General features: G+C 43.2%; 1 protein-coding gene across 2 annotated transcripts in view; it reads left to right on the top strand.

Annotated features, from left to right (window-relative positions):
* Positions 1-10,295, top strand: part of LOC109894080 (gastrula zinc finger protein 5-1-like) — a 131,222-nt gene extending 120,927 nt beyond the window's left edge. Inside the window, exons 4-7 of one of the 2 annotated variants that reach the window (XM_031828160.1) lie at positions 4,705-4,854; positions 8,376-8,487; positions 8,723-8,844; positions 9,745-10,295. In XM_031828160.1, the coding sequence (XP_031684020.1) occupies positions 4,705-4,854; positions 8,376-8,487; positions 8,723-8,844; positions 9,745-9,756 (396 nt within the window). In that variant the 3' untranslated portion in view covers positions 9,757-10,295. Of the gene's footprint in view, positions 1-4,704; positions 4,855-8,375; positions 8,488-8,722 lie in introns of both variants that reach the window. The other variant, XM_031828157.1, reaches the window with a different exon arrangement.
* The last annotated feature ends 3,083 nt before the right edge of the window (positions 10,296-13,378 follow it).

Here is a 13,378-nt window from a genome sequence, read left to right as displayed (position 1 = left end):
AACTCCGAGCAAGGGTAGCATTCCAGAGAGACATCAGAGACGAACGTTCTTTGCTTCACGGAAACATGGCTCACTTGAGAGACGCTAACGGAGTCGGTGCAGCCAGCTGGTTTCTTCGCGCATTGTGTCCACACAATCAAGCATCTTTCTGGTAAGAAGAGGGGCAGGGGATATGCCTTATGATTAACGAGATGTGGTGTGATCATAACAACATACAGGAACTCAAGTCCTTCTGTTCACCTGACTTATAATTCCTCACAATCAAATGTCGACCGCATTATCTACCAAGTGAATTCTCTTCGATTATAATCACAGCCGTATATATTCCCCCCCAAGCAGACACATCGACGGCCCTGAACTAACTTTATTTGACTCTATGTAAACTGGAAACCACATATCCTGATTTTATTTATTAGTTATTTTACCAGGTAAGTTGACTGAGAACACGTTCTCATTTGCAGCAACGACCTGGGGAATAGTTACAGGGGAGAGGAGGGGGATGAATGAGCCAATTGTAAACTGTGGATTATTAGGTGACCAGATTGGGAATTTAGCCAGGACACCGGGGTTAACACCCATACTCTTATGATAAGTGCCATGGGTTCTTTAATGACCTCAGAGAGTCAGGACACCAGTTTAACGTCCCATCCGAAAGACGGCACCCTACACAGGGCAGTGTCCCAATCACTGCCCTGGGGCATTGGGATATTTTTTTCGACCAGAGAAAAGAGTGCCTCCTACTGGCCCTCCAACACCACTTCCAGCAGCATCTGGTCTCCCATCCAGGAACTGACCAGTACCAACCCTGCTTAGCTTCAGAAGAAAGCCAGCAGTGGTATGCAGGGTGGTATGCTGCTGGCTGAGGGTGTATTAATTGTTGCTGGGGATTTTAACAAGGCTAATCTGAAAACAAGACTCCCTAAATATCTATCAGCATATCGATTGTGCTACCAGGGCTGGTAAAACCCATAACTCATTGTTATTCTAACTTCCGCGATGCATATAAAGCCCTCCACGCCCTCCTTTCGGAAAAGCTGACCACGACTCCATTTTGTTGCTTCCAGCCTACAGACAGAAACTAAAACAAGAAGCTCCCACGCTCAGGTCTGTTCAAAGCTGGTCCGACCAATCTGATTCCACGCTTCAAGACTGCTTTGATCACGTGGATTGGGATATGTTCCGCATTGTATCCAACAACAACATTGACGAATACGCTGAGCGAGTTCATTAGAAAGTGCATCGGCGATGTTATACCCACAGCAACGATTAAAACATTCCCAAACCAGAAACCGTGGATTGATGGCAGCATTCGTGCGAAACTGAAAGCGTGAACCACTGCTTTTAACCAGGGCAAGGTGACCGGAAACATGACTGAATACAAACAGTATAGCTATTCCCTCCGCAAGGCAATCAAACAAGCTAAGTGTCAGTATAGAGACAAAGTAGAGTCGCAATTCAACGGCTCAGACACAAGAGGTATGTGGCAGGGTCTACAGTCAATCACGGATTACAAAAAGAAAACCAGCCCCGTCGCAGACCAGGATGTCTTGCTTCCAGACAGACTAAATCACTTTTTTGCTCGCTTTGAGGAGAATACAGTGCCACTGACACGGCCCGCTACCAAAACCTGCGGGCTCTCCTTCATTGCAGCCGACGTGAGTAAAACATTTAAACATGTTAACCCTCGCAAGGCTGCAGGCCCAGACGGCATCCCCAGCCGCGTCCTCAGAGCATGCGCAGACCAGCTGGCTGGTGTGTTTACGGACATATTCAATCAACCCTTATCCCAGTCTGCTGTTCCCACATGCTTCAAGAGGGCCACCATTGTTCCTGTTCCCAAGAAAGCTAAGGTAACTGTGCTAAACGACTACAGCCCCTTGGCACTCACTTCCGTCATCATGAAGTGCTTTGAGAGACTAGTCAAGGGCCATATCACCACCCTACCTGACACCCTAGACCCACTCCAATTTTCTTACCGCCCCAATAGGTCCACAGACGACGCAATCGCAACCACACTGCACACTGCCCTAACCCATCTGGACAAGAGGAATACCTATGTGAGAATGCTGTTCATCGACTACAGCTCAGCATTTAACACCATAGTACCTTCCAAACTCGTCATCAAGCTCGAGACCCTGGGTCTCGACCCCGCCCTGTGCAACTGGACTTCCTGACGGGCCGACCCCAGGTGGTGAGGGTAGGTAACAACATCTCCACCCCGCTGATCCTCAACACTGGGGCCCCACAAGGGTGCTTTCTGAGCCCTCTCCTGTACTCCCTGTTCACCCACGACTGCGTGGCCATGCACGCCTCCAACTCAATCATCAAGTTTGCGGACGACACTACAGTGGTAGGCTTGATTACCAACAACGACGAGAAGGCCTACAGGGAGGAGGTGAGGGCCCTCGGAGTGTGGTGTCGGGAAAATAACCTCATACTCAACGTCAACAAAACAAAGAAGATGATTGTGGACTTCAGGAAACAGCAGAGGGAGCACCCTATCCACATCGGCGGGACAGTAGTGGAGAGGGTAGTACATTTTAAGTTCCTCTGCGTACACATCACGGACAAACTGAATTGGTCCACCCACACAGACAGCGTTGTGAAGAAGGCGCAGCAGCGCCTCTTCAACCTCAGGAGGCTGAAGAAATTCGGCTTGTCACCAAAAGCACTCACAAACTTCTACAGATGCACAATCAAGAGAATCCTGTCGGGCTGTATCACCGCCTGGTACGGCAACTGCTCTGCCCACAACAGTAAGGCTCTCCAGAGGGTACCTGCCCTCCAGGATATCTACACCACCAGATGTCACAGGAAGGCCATAAAGATCATCAAGGACAACAACCACCCGAGCCACTGCCTGTTCACCCCGCTATCATCCAGACAGCGAGGTCAGTACAGGTGCATCAAAGCAGGGACCGAGAGACTGAATAACAGCTTCTATCTCAAGGCCATCAGACTGTTAAACAGCCACCACTAACAATGAGTGGCTGCTGCCAACATACTGACTCAACTCCAGCCACTTTAATAATGGAAATTGATGTAAAAAAAAAAATTGCACTAGCCACTTTAAACAATGCCACTTAATATAATGTTTACATACCCTACATTACTCATCTCATATGTATATGTATATACTGTACTCGATATCATCTACTGCGTCTTGCCATCTTTATGTAATACATGTATCACTAGCCACTTTAAACTATGCCACTTTGTTTATATACCCTACATTACTCATCTCATATGTTTATACTGTACTCTATACCATCTACTGCATCTTGCCTTTATCTTTATGTACATATTCTTTATCCCTTTAGACCTGTGTGTATAAGGGAGTAGTTGTGGAATTGTTAGGTTAGATTACTCGTTGGTTATTACTGCATTGTCGGAACTAGAAGCACAAGCATTTCGCTACACTCGCATTAACAACTGCTAACCATGTGTATGTGACAAATCAAATTTGATTTGATTTACACTAACACTACACTACACAACTACACTAAATCTGCATTCTCTGTGAGAGCTTCCCATGTCTGGAATACACTGCCATCAGACACACATAACTGCATCACATATCACACTTTCACAAAATGCTTGAAGACATGGCTAAAGGTCAATCAGATTTGTGAACATGGTCCCTAGCTGTGTGTTGCCGCTCTCCATGTTGTCTGTTGTCTGTAGCTTGTGAGGTGTGGAAATACTTGGTTGCTTTTATGAAATTTGTCTTGCTGCTTTTTGTTTTATGTTGCTCGGTCTGTATGCTACGTCTTGCTTGTCCTATGTTGCTATGTCTTGCTTGTTCTATGTTGCTATTGTCTATATTGTAATTGTTTTTAATAACCTGCCCAGGGACTGCGGTTGAAAATTAGCCGGCTGGCTAAAACCGGCACTTTTACTGAAACGTTGATTAATGTGCACTGTCCCTGTAAAAATACAAATAAACTCAACTCAACAAACACCCTATATAGTCTATTACACTAACAAACACCCTGTCATCTATTACACTAACAAACACCCTGTCATCTATTACACTAACAAACACCCTGTGCGTCTATTATGCTAACAAACACCCTGTTGTCTATTATGCTAACAAACACCCTGTCGTCTATTATGCTAACAAACACCCTATATAGTCTATTACACTAACAAACACCCTATATAGTCTATTACACTAACAAACACCCTGTAGTCTGTTACGCTAACAAACACCCTATATAGTCTATTACACTAACAAACACCTACTGATGGTGAATTTTTGACTTATCATACCTGACTTATTTTTTACCCACATCTGTCCACCATGATGGGTTTAACAACAATGAAGTCATTCTGTAATTATAGTATAGGACTCAAACGTTGTGGGGATTGATAAACACTCCGGGCCATACTTGCAAAAATAAGAAAAGTTAAAGGTTCAGTTTAAGCGACCAGCTGATTAGCGTAGTAGGTTAGCGTAGGGATACATTTGCAAGCTTATGTAATGGAAACAGCTGACATGTAGCCTTTGCTCACATGCCACTATGTCAACGATTTTAATTGGCTGATGCTTAAACTTAACCTTGAACTTAAACCTGTTCTAATGTTCGCAAGTATGGCCTCCACTTGCTGAAAGTGTGTTTATTATACGTGTGTGCGACTGTGTGTGTGTACGTACCAGAGGGAGTGTATGTCAGTGTAATCTGTATCACCTGTCTCTTCCAGGAGGAGGGTCCAGAGGTGCTGCTGGTGAAGGAGGAGGGTCTGGGGAACACTGACGGGACCATGGTCATGGAGGACAACCAAACTACACCTCCTCCTGAACCCACAGAGGAACCAGCTGAGCAGCACAGAACCACACACAGTCTCACTGAGGTTAGCCCACTGTGACCTACTGTCTGAATGGTATTTGGTCAGGGCCCGTATCCACATAGCTTCTCAGAGTAGGAGTGCTGATCTAGGATCAGTTTAGCCTTTTAGATCATAATAATAACAAAGCAAATGTATTTATATAGCCCTTTGTACATCAGCTGATATCTCAAAGAGCTGTACAGAAACCCAGCCTAAAACCCCAAACAGCAAGCAATGCAGGTGTTGAAGCACGTTGGCTAGGAAAAACTCCCTAGAAAGGCCAAAACCTAGGAAGAAACCTAGAGAGGAACCAGGCTATGAGGGGTGGCCAGTCCTCTTCTGGCTGTGCTGGGTGGAGATTATAACAGAACATGGCCAAGATGTTCAAATGTTCATAAATGGCCAGCATGGTCAAATAATAGGTCTGGGAAAGGTAGCACGTCCAGTGAACAGGTCAGGATTCCATAGCCACAGGCAGAACAGTTGAATCTGGAGCAGCAGCACGGCCAGGTGGACTGGGGACAGCAAGGAGTCATCATGTGAGTTAGTCCTGAGGCATGGTCCTAGGGCTCAGGTCCTCCGAGAGAGAGAAAGAAAGAGAGAATTAGAGAGAGCACACTTAAATTCACACAGGACACCGAATAGGACAGGAGAAGTACTCCAGATATAACAAACTGACCCTAGCCCCCCGACACAAAGTACTGCAGCATAAATACTGGAGGCTGAGACAGGAGGGGTCAGGAGACACTCCAGAGCCTTTCCATTCACCTTCACACTCCTGGGCCAGACTACACTCAATCATATGACCCACTGAAGAGATGAGTCTTCAGTAAAGACTTAAAGGTTGAGACCGAGTTTGCGTCTCTCACATGGGTAGGCAGACCATTCCATAAAAATGGAGCTCTATAGGAGAAAGCCCTGCCTCCAGCTGTTTGCTTAGAAATTCTAGGGACAATTAGGAGGCCTGCGTTCTGTGACCGTAGAGTACGTGTAGGTATATAGGGCAGGAACAAATCAGAGAGATAGGTAGGAGCAAGCCCATGTAATGCTTTGTTGGTTAGCAGTAAAACCTTGAAATCAGCCCTTGCCTTGACAGGAAGCCAGTGTAGGGAGGCTAGCACTGGAGTAATATTATCAAATTGTTTGGTTCTAGTCAGGATTCTAGCAGCCGTATTTAGTACTAACTGAAGTTTATTTAGTGCTTTATCCGGGTAGCCGGAAAGTAGAGCATTGCAGTAGTCTAACCTAGAAGTAACAAAAGCATGGATTAATTTTTCTGCATAATTTTTGGACAGAAAATTTCAGATTTTTGCAATATTACGTAGATGGAAAAAAGCTGTCCTTGAAACAGTCTTGATATGTTCGTCAAAAGACAGATCAGGGTCCAGAGTAACGCAGAGGTCCTTCACAGTTTTATTTGAGACGACTATACAACCATTAAGATTAATTGTCAGATTCAAATCTGACACACAGATTCGGCTGTGTGTCAGCCGCATAGCAGTGAAATTTAACATGTTTTCGAATGACATCCCAAGAGGGAAAATATATAGTGAAAACAATAGTGGTTCTAAAACAGAACCTTGAGGAACACTGAAATGTACAGTTGATTTGTCAGAGGACAAACCATTCACAGAGACAAACTGATATCTTTCTGATAGATAAGATCTAAACCAGGCCAGAACTTGTCAGTGTAGACCAATTTGGGTTTCCAATCTCTCCAAAAGAATGTGGTGATCGATGGTATCAAAAGCAGCACTAAGGTCTAGGAGCACGAGGACAGATGCAGAACCTTGGTCTGATGCCATTAAAAGGTAATTTACCACCTTCACAAGTGCAGTCTCAGTGCTATGATGGGGTCTAAAACCAGACTGAAGCATTTCGTATACATTGTTTGTCTTCAGGAAGGCAGTGAGTTGCTGCGCAACAGCCTCTTCTAAAATGTTTGAGAGGAATGGAAGATTGGATATAGGCCGATAGTTTTTAATATTTTCTGGGTCAAGGTTTGGCTTTATTACTGCCACTTTTAGTGAGTTTGGTACACATCCGGTGGATAGAGAGCCGTTTATGTCCAACATAGTAGGGCCAAGCACAGGAAGCAGCTCTTTCAGTAGTTCAGTTGGAATAGGGTCCAGTATGCAGCTTGAAGGTTTAAAGGCCATGATTATTTTCATCATTGTGTCAAATGATATAGTACTGAAACACTTGAGTGTCTCTCTTGATCCTAGTTCCTGGCAGAGTTGTGCAGACTCAGGACAACTGATCTTTGAAGGAATACGCAGATTTAAAGAGGAGTCTGTAATTGGCTTTCTAATAATCATGATCTTTTCCTCAAAGAACACTATGTAGACAGGTGGGGACCAGGGCCCGTAGTTATCCAACTGCCTGAAATGTCAGTTATGCAAATTTGGTCCTAATTTTACACATAGGAGTAAGAGCCGGTTATCAACATTCCTATCTCAAGGTGTATTTAAGAGCGCTCAAGAGGTATCCTAACCAGTTAGGAGTTGCCAGAAGATGGCTGCATTGAGACGATGATAAGCACACACATATGAGGATTTTTTTTAACAAACATATGGTAATGACAATCTAATCAAAAGATACCGGTTAGATAGAGATTTTATACTTTGTGACTGACCTTGTCCGTGATGCTATTTCTCCATCTACGGCTATTTCTCCATCTATGAAAAATACACTGTGTACAAAACATTAAGAACAGCTTCCCAATATTGAGTTTTGCCTTCAGAACAGCCTCAATTTGTCAGGGCATGGACTCAACAAGGTATCGAAAGTGTTCCTCACAGGAAACTGTGTGTATGAAACTGTACCCCTTTTAAGGCACTTAAATATTTTGTCTTGCCCATGGCACACATACACAATCCATGTCTCAAGGCTTTAAAATGTTTTTTGTTTTTTTACATGTCTCCTCCCCTTCATCTGATTGAAGTGGATTTAACAAATGACATCAATAAGGGATCATAGCTTTCCCCTGGTCAGTCTGTCATGGAAAGGGCAAGTATTCATAATGTGTTGTACGCTCAATGTATGATTATTTATTAGCCTAGTGGTTGTTAGTATTTAGGCATATCATGTGAATTAAACCTTGTGAAATCATTGTCAAAGGTGCTGGCCTACATGGGAATACTGTTGCATGTAGGTCTAGATTATATATATATATATATATATATATATATATATATATATATATATATATATATATATATATATATATATATATATATATATATATATATATATATAGAAATATCAATACATTATTTCAACAACTCTAAAGCAATTTCCTGTCTATGGCACCGGAACCACTGACTCGCTGCCCTTTTATATTATCAAGACACCTGCTGATAACTCTGGTTAGGAAATAACTGGTTAGGAAAGCTGATAACTCGCTTGCAATGTATCACGTCAACTAACATGCTTGCATAGTACTCGTGTCAATCCCTCATTGCCCAATCAGAAAATGCTCCATAGCAAGGTGCTGATATCAGATTTCTTGATCCAACAATCCTCTCACTCTGTATCTCTTACAGTCAGTAGACATGGAGGATGGGAAGCCTGATCTGTTGCTGGTCAAAGAGGAGACAATAGAAGACAGACCAGAGAGTATTGATTTGCTGAGTGAACTTAAGATGGGGGAGCAAGGTAAGGGAGAAATACATATAGCCAACATACAGTAATAGATCTTCAATGGGAATAGTGATGCACCTGGCTATTATTTTATATTTTTCTTAATTCATTCATGAAATCAATACAACTTATGTTTACATACAAAAACACACATATTGTATGAACTTCTCCGGGTAATTGACAAAAAAAACTGCATATGTAGAATTCTCTGCCATGTTTGTAAAGTCTATTTTGTAACCTCTTCTTGCAGGTGGTTGGCTGGAGGCTGGTTGTGGAGACTGGGTGGCCATCTTGGATTCCCAGACTGGTGCAGCCAAGGACCCAGGGGACAACATCACTGACCAGTCCAGGACCAGAGGTGACATAGTGGAGGTCAGTGGATGGGACAGCGTCCTCAAGTCTGGAGTGGGGAACAACACCTTTAACCACAACCAGAAACAGACAGTCGAACACAAAACAACAACCAAATTTAGTCGCCATGACAACAGACTGGCTGAGACCAGGGCGAGGGGTAGATTTGGTCTGCAGGGACGGGGAGGTGTCCGTATGCGGCAGAAGAGGACAGACACAGACTCTGCTAGCGATGCTCCGTCCTGCTCCTATAGTTGTGATTCAGAGAGACTGATGGCATCTCAGGTTAACCCCCTAACAGGTGCTGCCTTCAGCCTGCCTTCTATAGGATCTATAAACTGGAACATGGACCCTTCAACAACACAGACTCTCCCTGGCCTTCCTCCTCACACTCTCCTAATGTTAAACCAGACCTCAGACAATGCCAGTACCTCAACACTAAAAGGCTACACAAGCCCATTGACAAATGACAGTAGTAGAGATGCTATCAGCAGATCTGTTGGCAAAGAGAAGCGCTTCCCGTGTTCATTCTGTGGGAAAGCCTTCAGTTTCCCCAAACAGGTGGAGATCCACCAGAGGATGCACACAGGGGAGAAACCGTTCAGCTGTCATCTTTGCCGGGCCAGTTTCTCCCAATTGTCCAACCTGAAGAGGCACCAGAGGGTCCACACAGGGGAGAAGCCTTACAGCTGCCCCCAGTGTGAGAAGAGGTTCTCCCACCAGCACCATCTGAAGATACACCTGAAGGTCCACACGGGGGAAAGGCCTGTACGCACTGGGGAAAGAGTTTCTCGGAGAGGAGCTACCTCAGGATACACCAGCAGAAAATGCACACGGACAACGTATAGTGTATAGTGAGTGATACAGAATTTGTCACTTTAATAAAAGTAGAAAACAAATAAAGTATGTCTTCTCTTTCAGGGTCCCGTCTAATGCCTGGTGACTGGGTTCATACAAGGCCTGGGCCTAGCCTTCCTCAGTTACCCCACCAATACAGACAGGGTCAGGATGGTCATTCACCACAAGAGGTACCTAGCCTATAACACAGCAAGCACACAATGCCAACAACACCCAAACAATGACTAGAGGTCAAGGAGGGAGCTCAAAGACTAACCACCTGAGCGTGGCTCCTGCTTCTACCTCCTCTGATGTCATTGGGTCACATCATGGGAGGTCGAGCCTTAGGACGGACACCGACAAGCCGTATGCCTGCCCCACGTGTGTAAAGCACTTTGCTGAGGTGAACCATGTGAAGAAGCACCAGACCGTTCACACTAAGGATAAGCCCTTCAAGTGCAAACTGAGTAACATTATCAGACATAGGAGTGTCCACAATGGGGAGAAATCGTAGCAGTTTGTCTTCAGATGTACACAGAGGATATCTGGGAACCATTCTTTAGCTGACATACAGTGGGGCAAAAAAGTATTTAGTCAGCCACCAATTGTGCAAGTTCTCCCACTTAAAAAGATGAGAGGCCTGTAATTTTCATCATAGGTACACATCAACTATGACAGACAAAATGAAAAAATAAAATCCAGAAAATCACATTGTAGGATTTTTAAAGAATTATTTGCAAATTATGGTGGAAAGTAAGTATTTGGTCACCTACAAACAAGCATGATTTCTGGCTCTCACAGACCTGTCACTTTAAGAGGCTCCTCTGTCCTCCACTCGTTAACTGTATTAATGGCACCTGTTTGAACTTGCTATCAGTATAAAAGACACCTGTCCACAACCTCAAACAGTCACACTCCAAACTCCACTATGGCCAAGACCAAAGAGCTGTCAAAGCACACCAGAAACAAAATTGTAGACCTGCAACAGGCTGGGAAGACTGAATCTGCAATAGGTAAGCAGCTTGGTTTGAAGAAATCAACTGTGGGAGCAATTATTAGGAAATGGAAGATATACAAGACCACTGATAATCTCCCTCGATCTGGGGCTCCACGCAAGATCTCACCCCGTGGGTGAAAATGATCACAAGAACGGTGAGCAAAAATCCCAGAACCACACGGGGGGACCTAGTGAATGACCTGCAGAGAGCTGGGACCAAAGTAACAAAGCCTACCATCAGTAACACACTATGCCGCCAGGGACTCAAATCCTGCAGTGCCAAACGTGTCCCCCTACTTAAACCAGTACATGTCCAGGTCCGTCTGAAGTTTGCTAGAGAGCATTTGGATGATCCAGAAGATGATTGGGAGAATGTCATATGGTCAGATGAAACCAAAATATAACTTTTTGTTAAAAACTCAACTCGTCGTGTTTGGAGGGCAAAGAATGCTGAGTTGCATCCAAAGAACACCATACCTACTGTGAAGCATGGGGGTGGAAACATCATGCTTTGGGGCTGTTTTTCTGCAAGAGGACCAGGACGACTGATCCGTGTAAAGGAAAGAATGAATGGGGCCATGTATCGTGAGATTTTGAGTGAAAACCTCCTTCCATCAGCAAGGGCATTGAAGATGAAACGTGGCTGGGTCTTTCAGCATGACAATGATCCCAAACTCACCGCCCGGGCAACGAAGGAGTGGCTTCGTAAGAAGCATTAAGGTCCTGGAGTTGCCTAGCCAGTCTCCAGATCTCAACCCCATAGAAAATCTTTGGAGGGAGTTGAAAGTTCGTGTTGCCCAGCAACAGCCCCAAAACATCACTGCTCTAGAGGAGATCTGCATGGAGGAATGGGCCAAAATACCAGCAACAGTGTGTGAAAACCTTGTGAAGACTTACAGAAATCGTTTGACCTCTGTCATTGCCAACAAAGGGTATGTAACAAAGTATTGAGATAAATAAGTATTTGGTCAATAACAAAAGTTTTCCACCATCATTTGCAAATAAATTCATTAAAAATCCTGCAATGTGATTTTCTGGATTTTTTTTTGTTGAAGTGTACCTATGATAAACTACAGGCCTCTCATCTTTTTAAGTGGGAGAACTTGCACAATTGGTGGCTGACTAAATACTTTTTGCCCCACTGTATTATAGTTATCATGAGAAGTGTCTTGGGGTAAGAGGGTAATTAACAAAGGTTTTATGAATTATGTGGTTAACTTGTCATTTAAAATAGGCTTGTGTACCTGTTTTTAGAGAGACTAGGCTAGAATAAAGGACAGTTTAATATTGACCTTACTGAGGTGATGTAGATGGAATAAAGTAATTATTATTTTCTACTCCATTCTTGCTAAACAAGTCTGCGCTCAGCTTGAAAGATACTGATCATAAGAGATTTGATGTGTAATGTAATAAGAATTACCTTATTTCAAAGAACAGCGTCAATAACTTGTTCATTTAATTACACCCTTTGAGCTATGACGCCAACCAATAAGATACTTTCTCTTCAGTGTAAAGAGAATTGGTGAATCCGTTTCCATGTAGTGTGTTTCTGCTGATCAGAAAAGGCGTGTCTCAACCAAATTTATGAATATAATGTGTCTTGCATTGATGTGGCACCTGTCAAAAGGAGTCATTTTTGGAGTCTTGGAAGAAGTCGACATTGCTCTACTGAGGAATGAATCGTGTGGTAAATGACATGAAGGAGAAGAGTTTCTGTCCTTGTTTTTTTATGTGGAGTGTCTCCCAAACCAAGTGCAGCTGTGATATGTGTGCTATCCTGTGAGATCCTTTATATACAGACTAATTAATAAACTGATGGAGAAGCTACTCATGACAAAAGGTTAAAAAAAAAAAGAATCATTTCCTGAATTGCAGTAGCGGTGCGTGGGTAAAATCAACAGGGAAGCCAATCTAGGGGGAAAATGCCATATTACATCCTCTGTGTTGTGATAATTGTGTACTCTAAGGAAACCAATGGTCCAAACCTAATTTCTCTATCGTAATCTTTTTAAAAGTTATTGGAGCTTTTTACCCTTGTAAAATGGCCAAGATTAGGGTGACTAAATCAATGGAGGCCAGAGAAAAAAAAGCTACAAATATCTTGAAAATAGCATTGTGTCAGCTAGGCTGGATGCTATGAAGAATTGTGACAAACTGACAGGCTCACCTATTGAATTCTTTCTTTTCAAATCCGAAGGACATAAAACAATATAGAGGTGAGATAGATATCAATTTTGAGACATTATTTTCTCATTTTAGTAAACGCTTTCACAATAAATTCAGCTTGTGTCATGTTAATTCCTCAAAAGTCACTGCAAGAAGCGGCACTGCTGTCAGAGCTGTTTATTATCGGACGTTTTACGTTTCCGAAATGTACATTTTTTAATTTATTTTATTTCATCTTTATTTAACCAGGAAGACCAGCTGAGAAAAAGTTCTCATTTACAACTGCGACCTGGCCAAGATAAAGCAAAGCAGTGCGACAAAAACAACAACACAGAGTTACACATGGGATAAACAAACGTGCAGTCAATAACACAATAGAAAAATATGTATACAGTATGTGCAAATGAAGTAAGGAGGTAAGGCAATAAATAGGCCAATAGTGGCAAAGTAATTACAATTTAGCAATTTACACTGGAGTGATAAGTGTGCAGATGAGGATGTGCAAGTAGAAATACTGGTGTGCAAAAGAGCAGAAAAACAAATATGGGGATGAGG

This window comes from Oncorhynchus kisutch, linkage group LG7, assembly GCF_002021735.2.
Source record: "Oncorhynchus kisutch isolate 150728-3 linkage group LG7, Okis_V2, whole genome shotgun sequence".
In the NCBI taxonomy this organism is placed as follows: Eukaryota; Metazoa; Chordata; class Actinopteri; order Salmoniformes; family Salmonidae; genus Oncorhynchus; species Oncorhynchus kisutch.
Note: the sequence above shows the minus strand (reverse complement) of the source record. Positions and strands in the feature narration are given on the sequence as shown.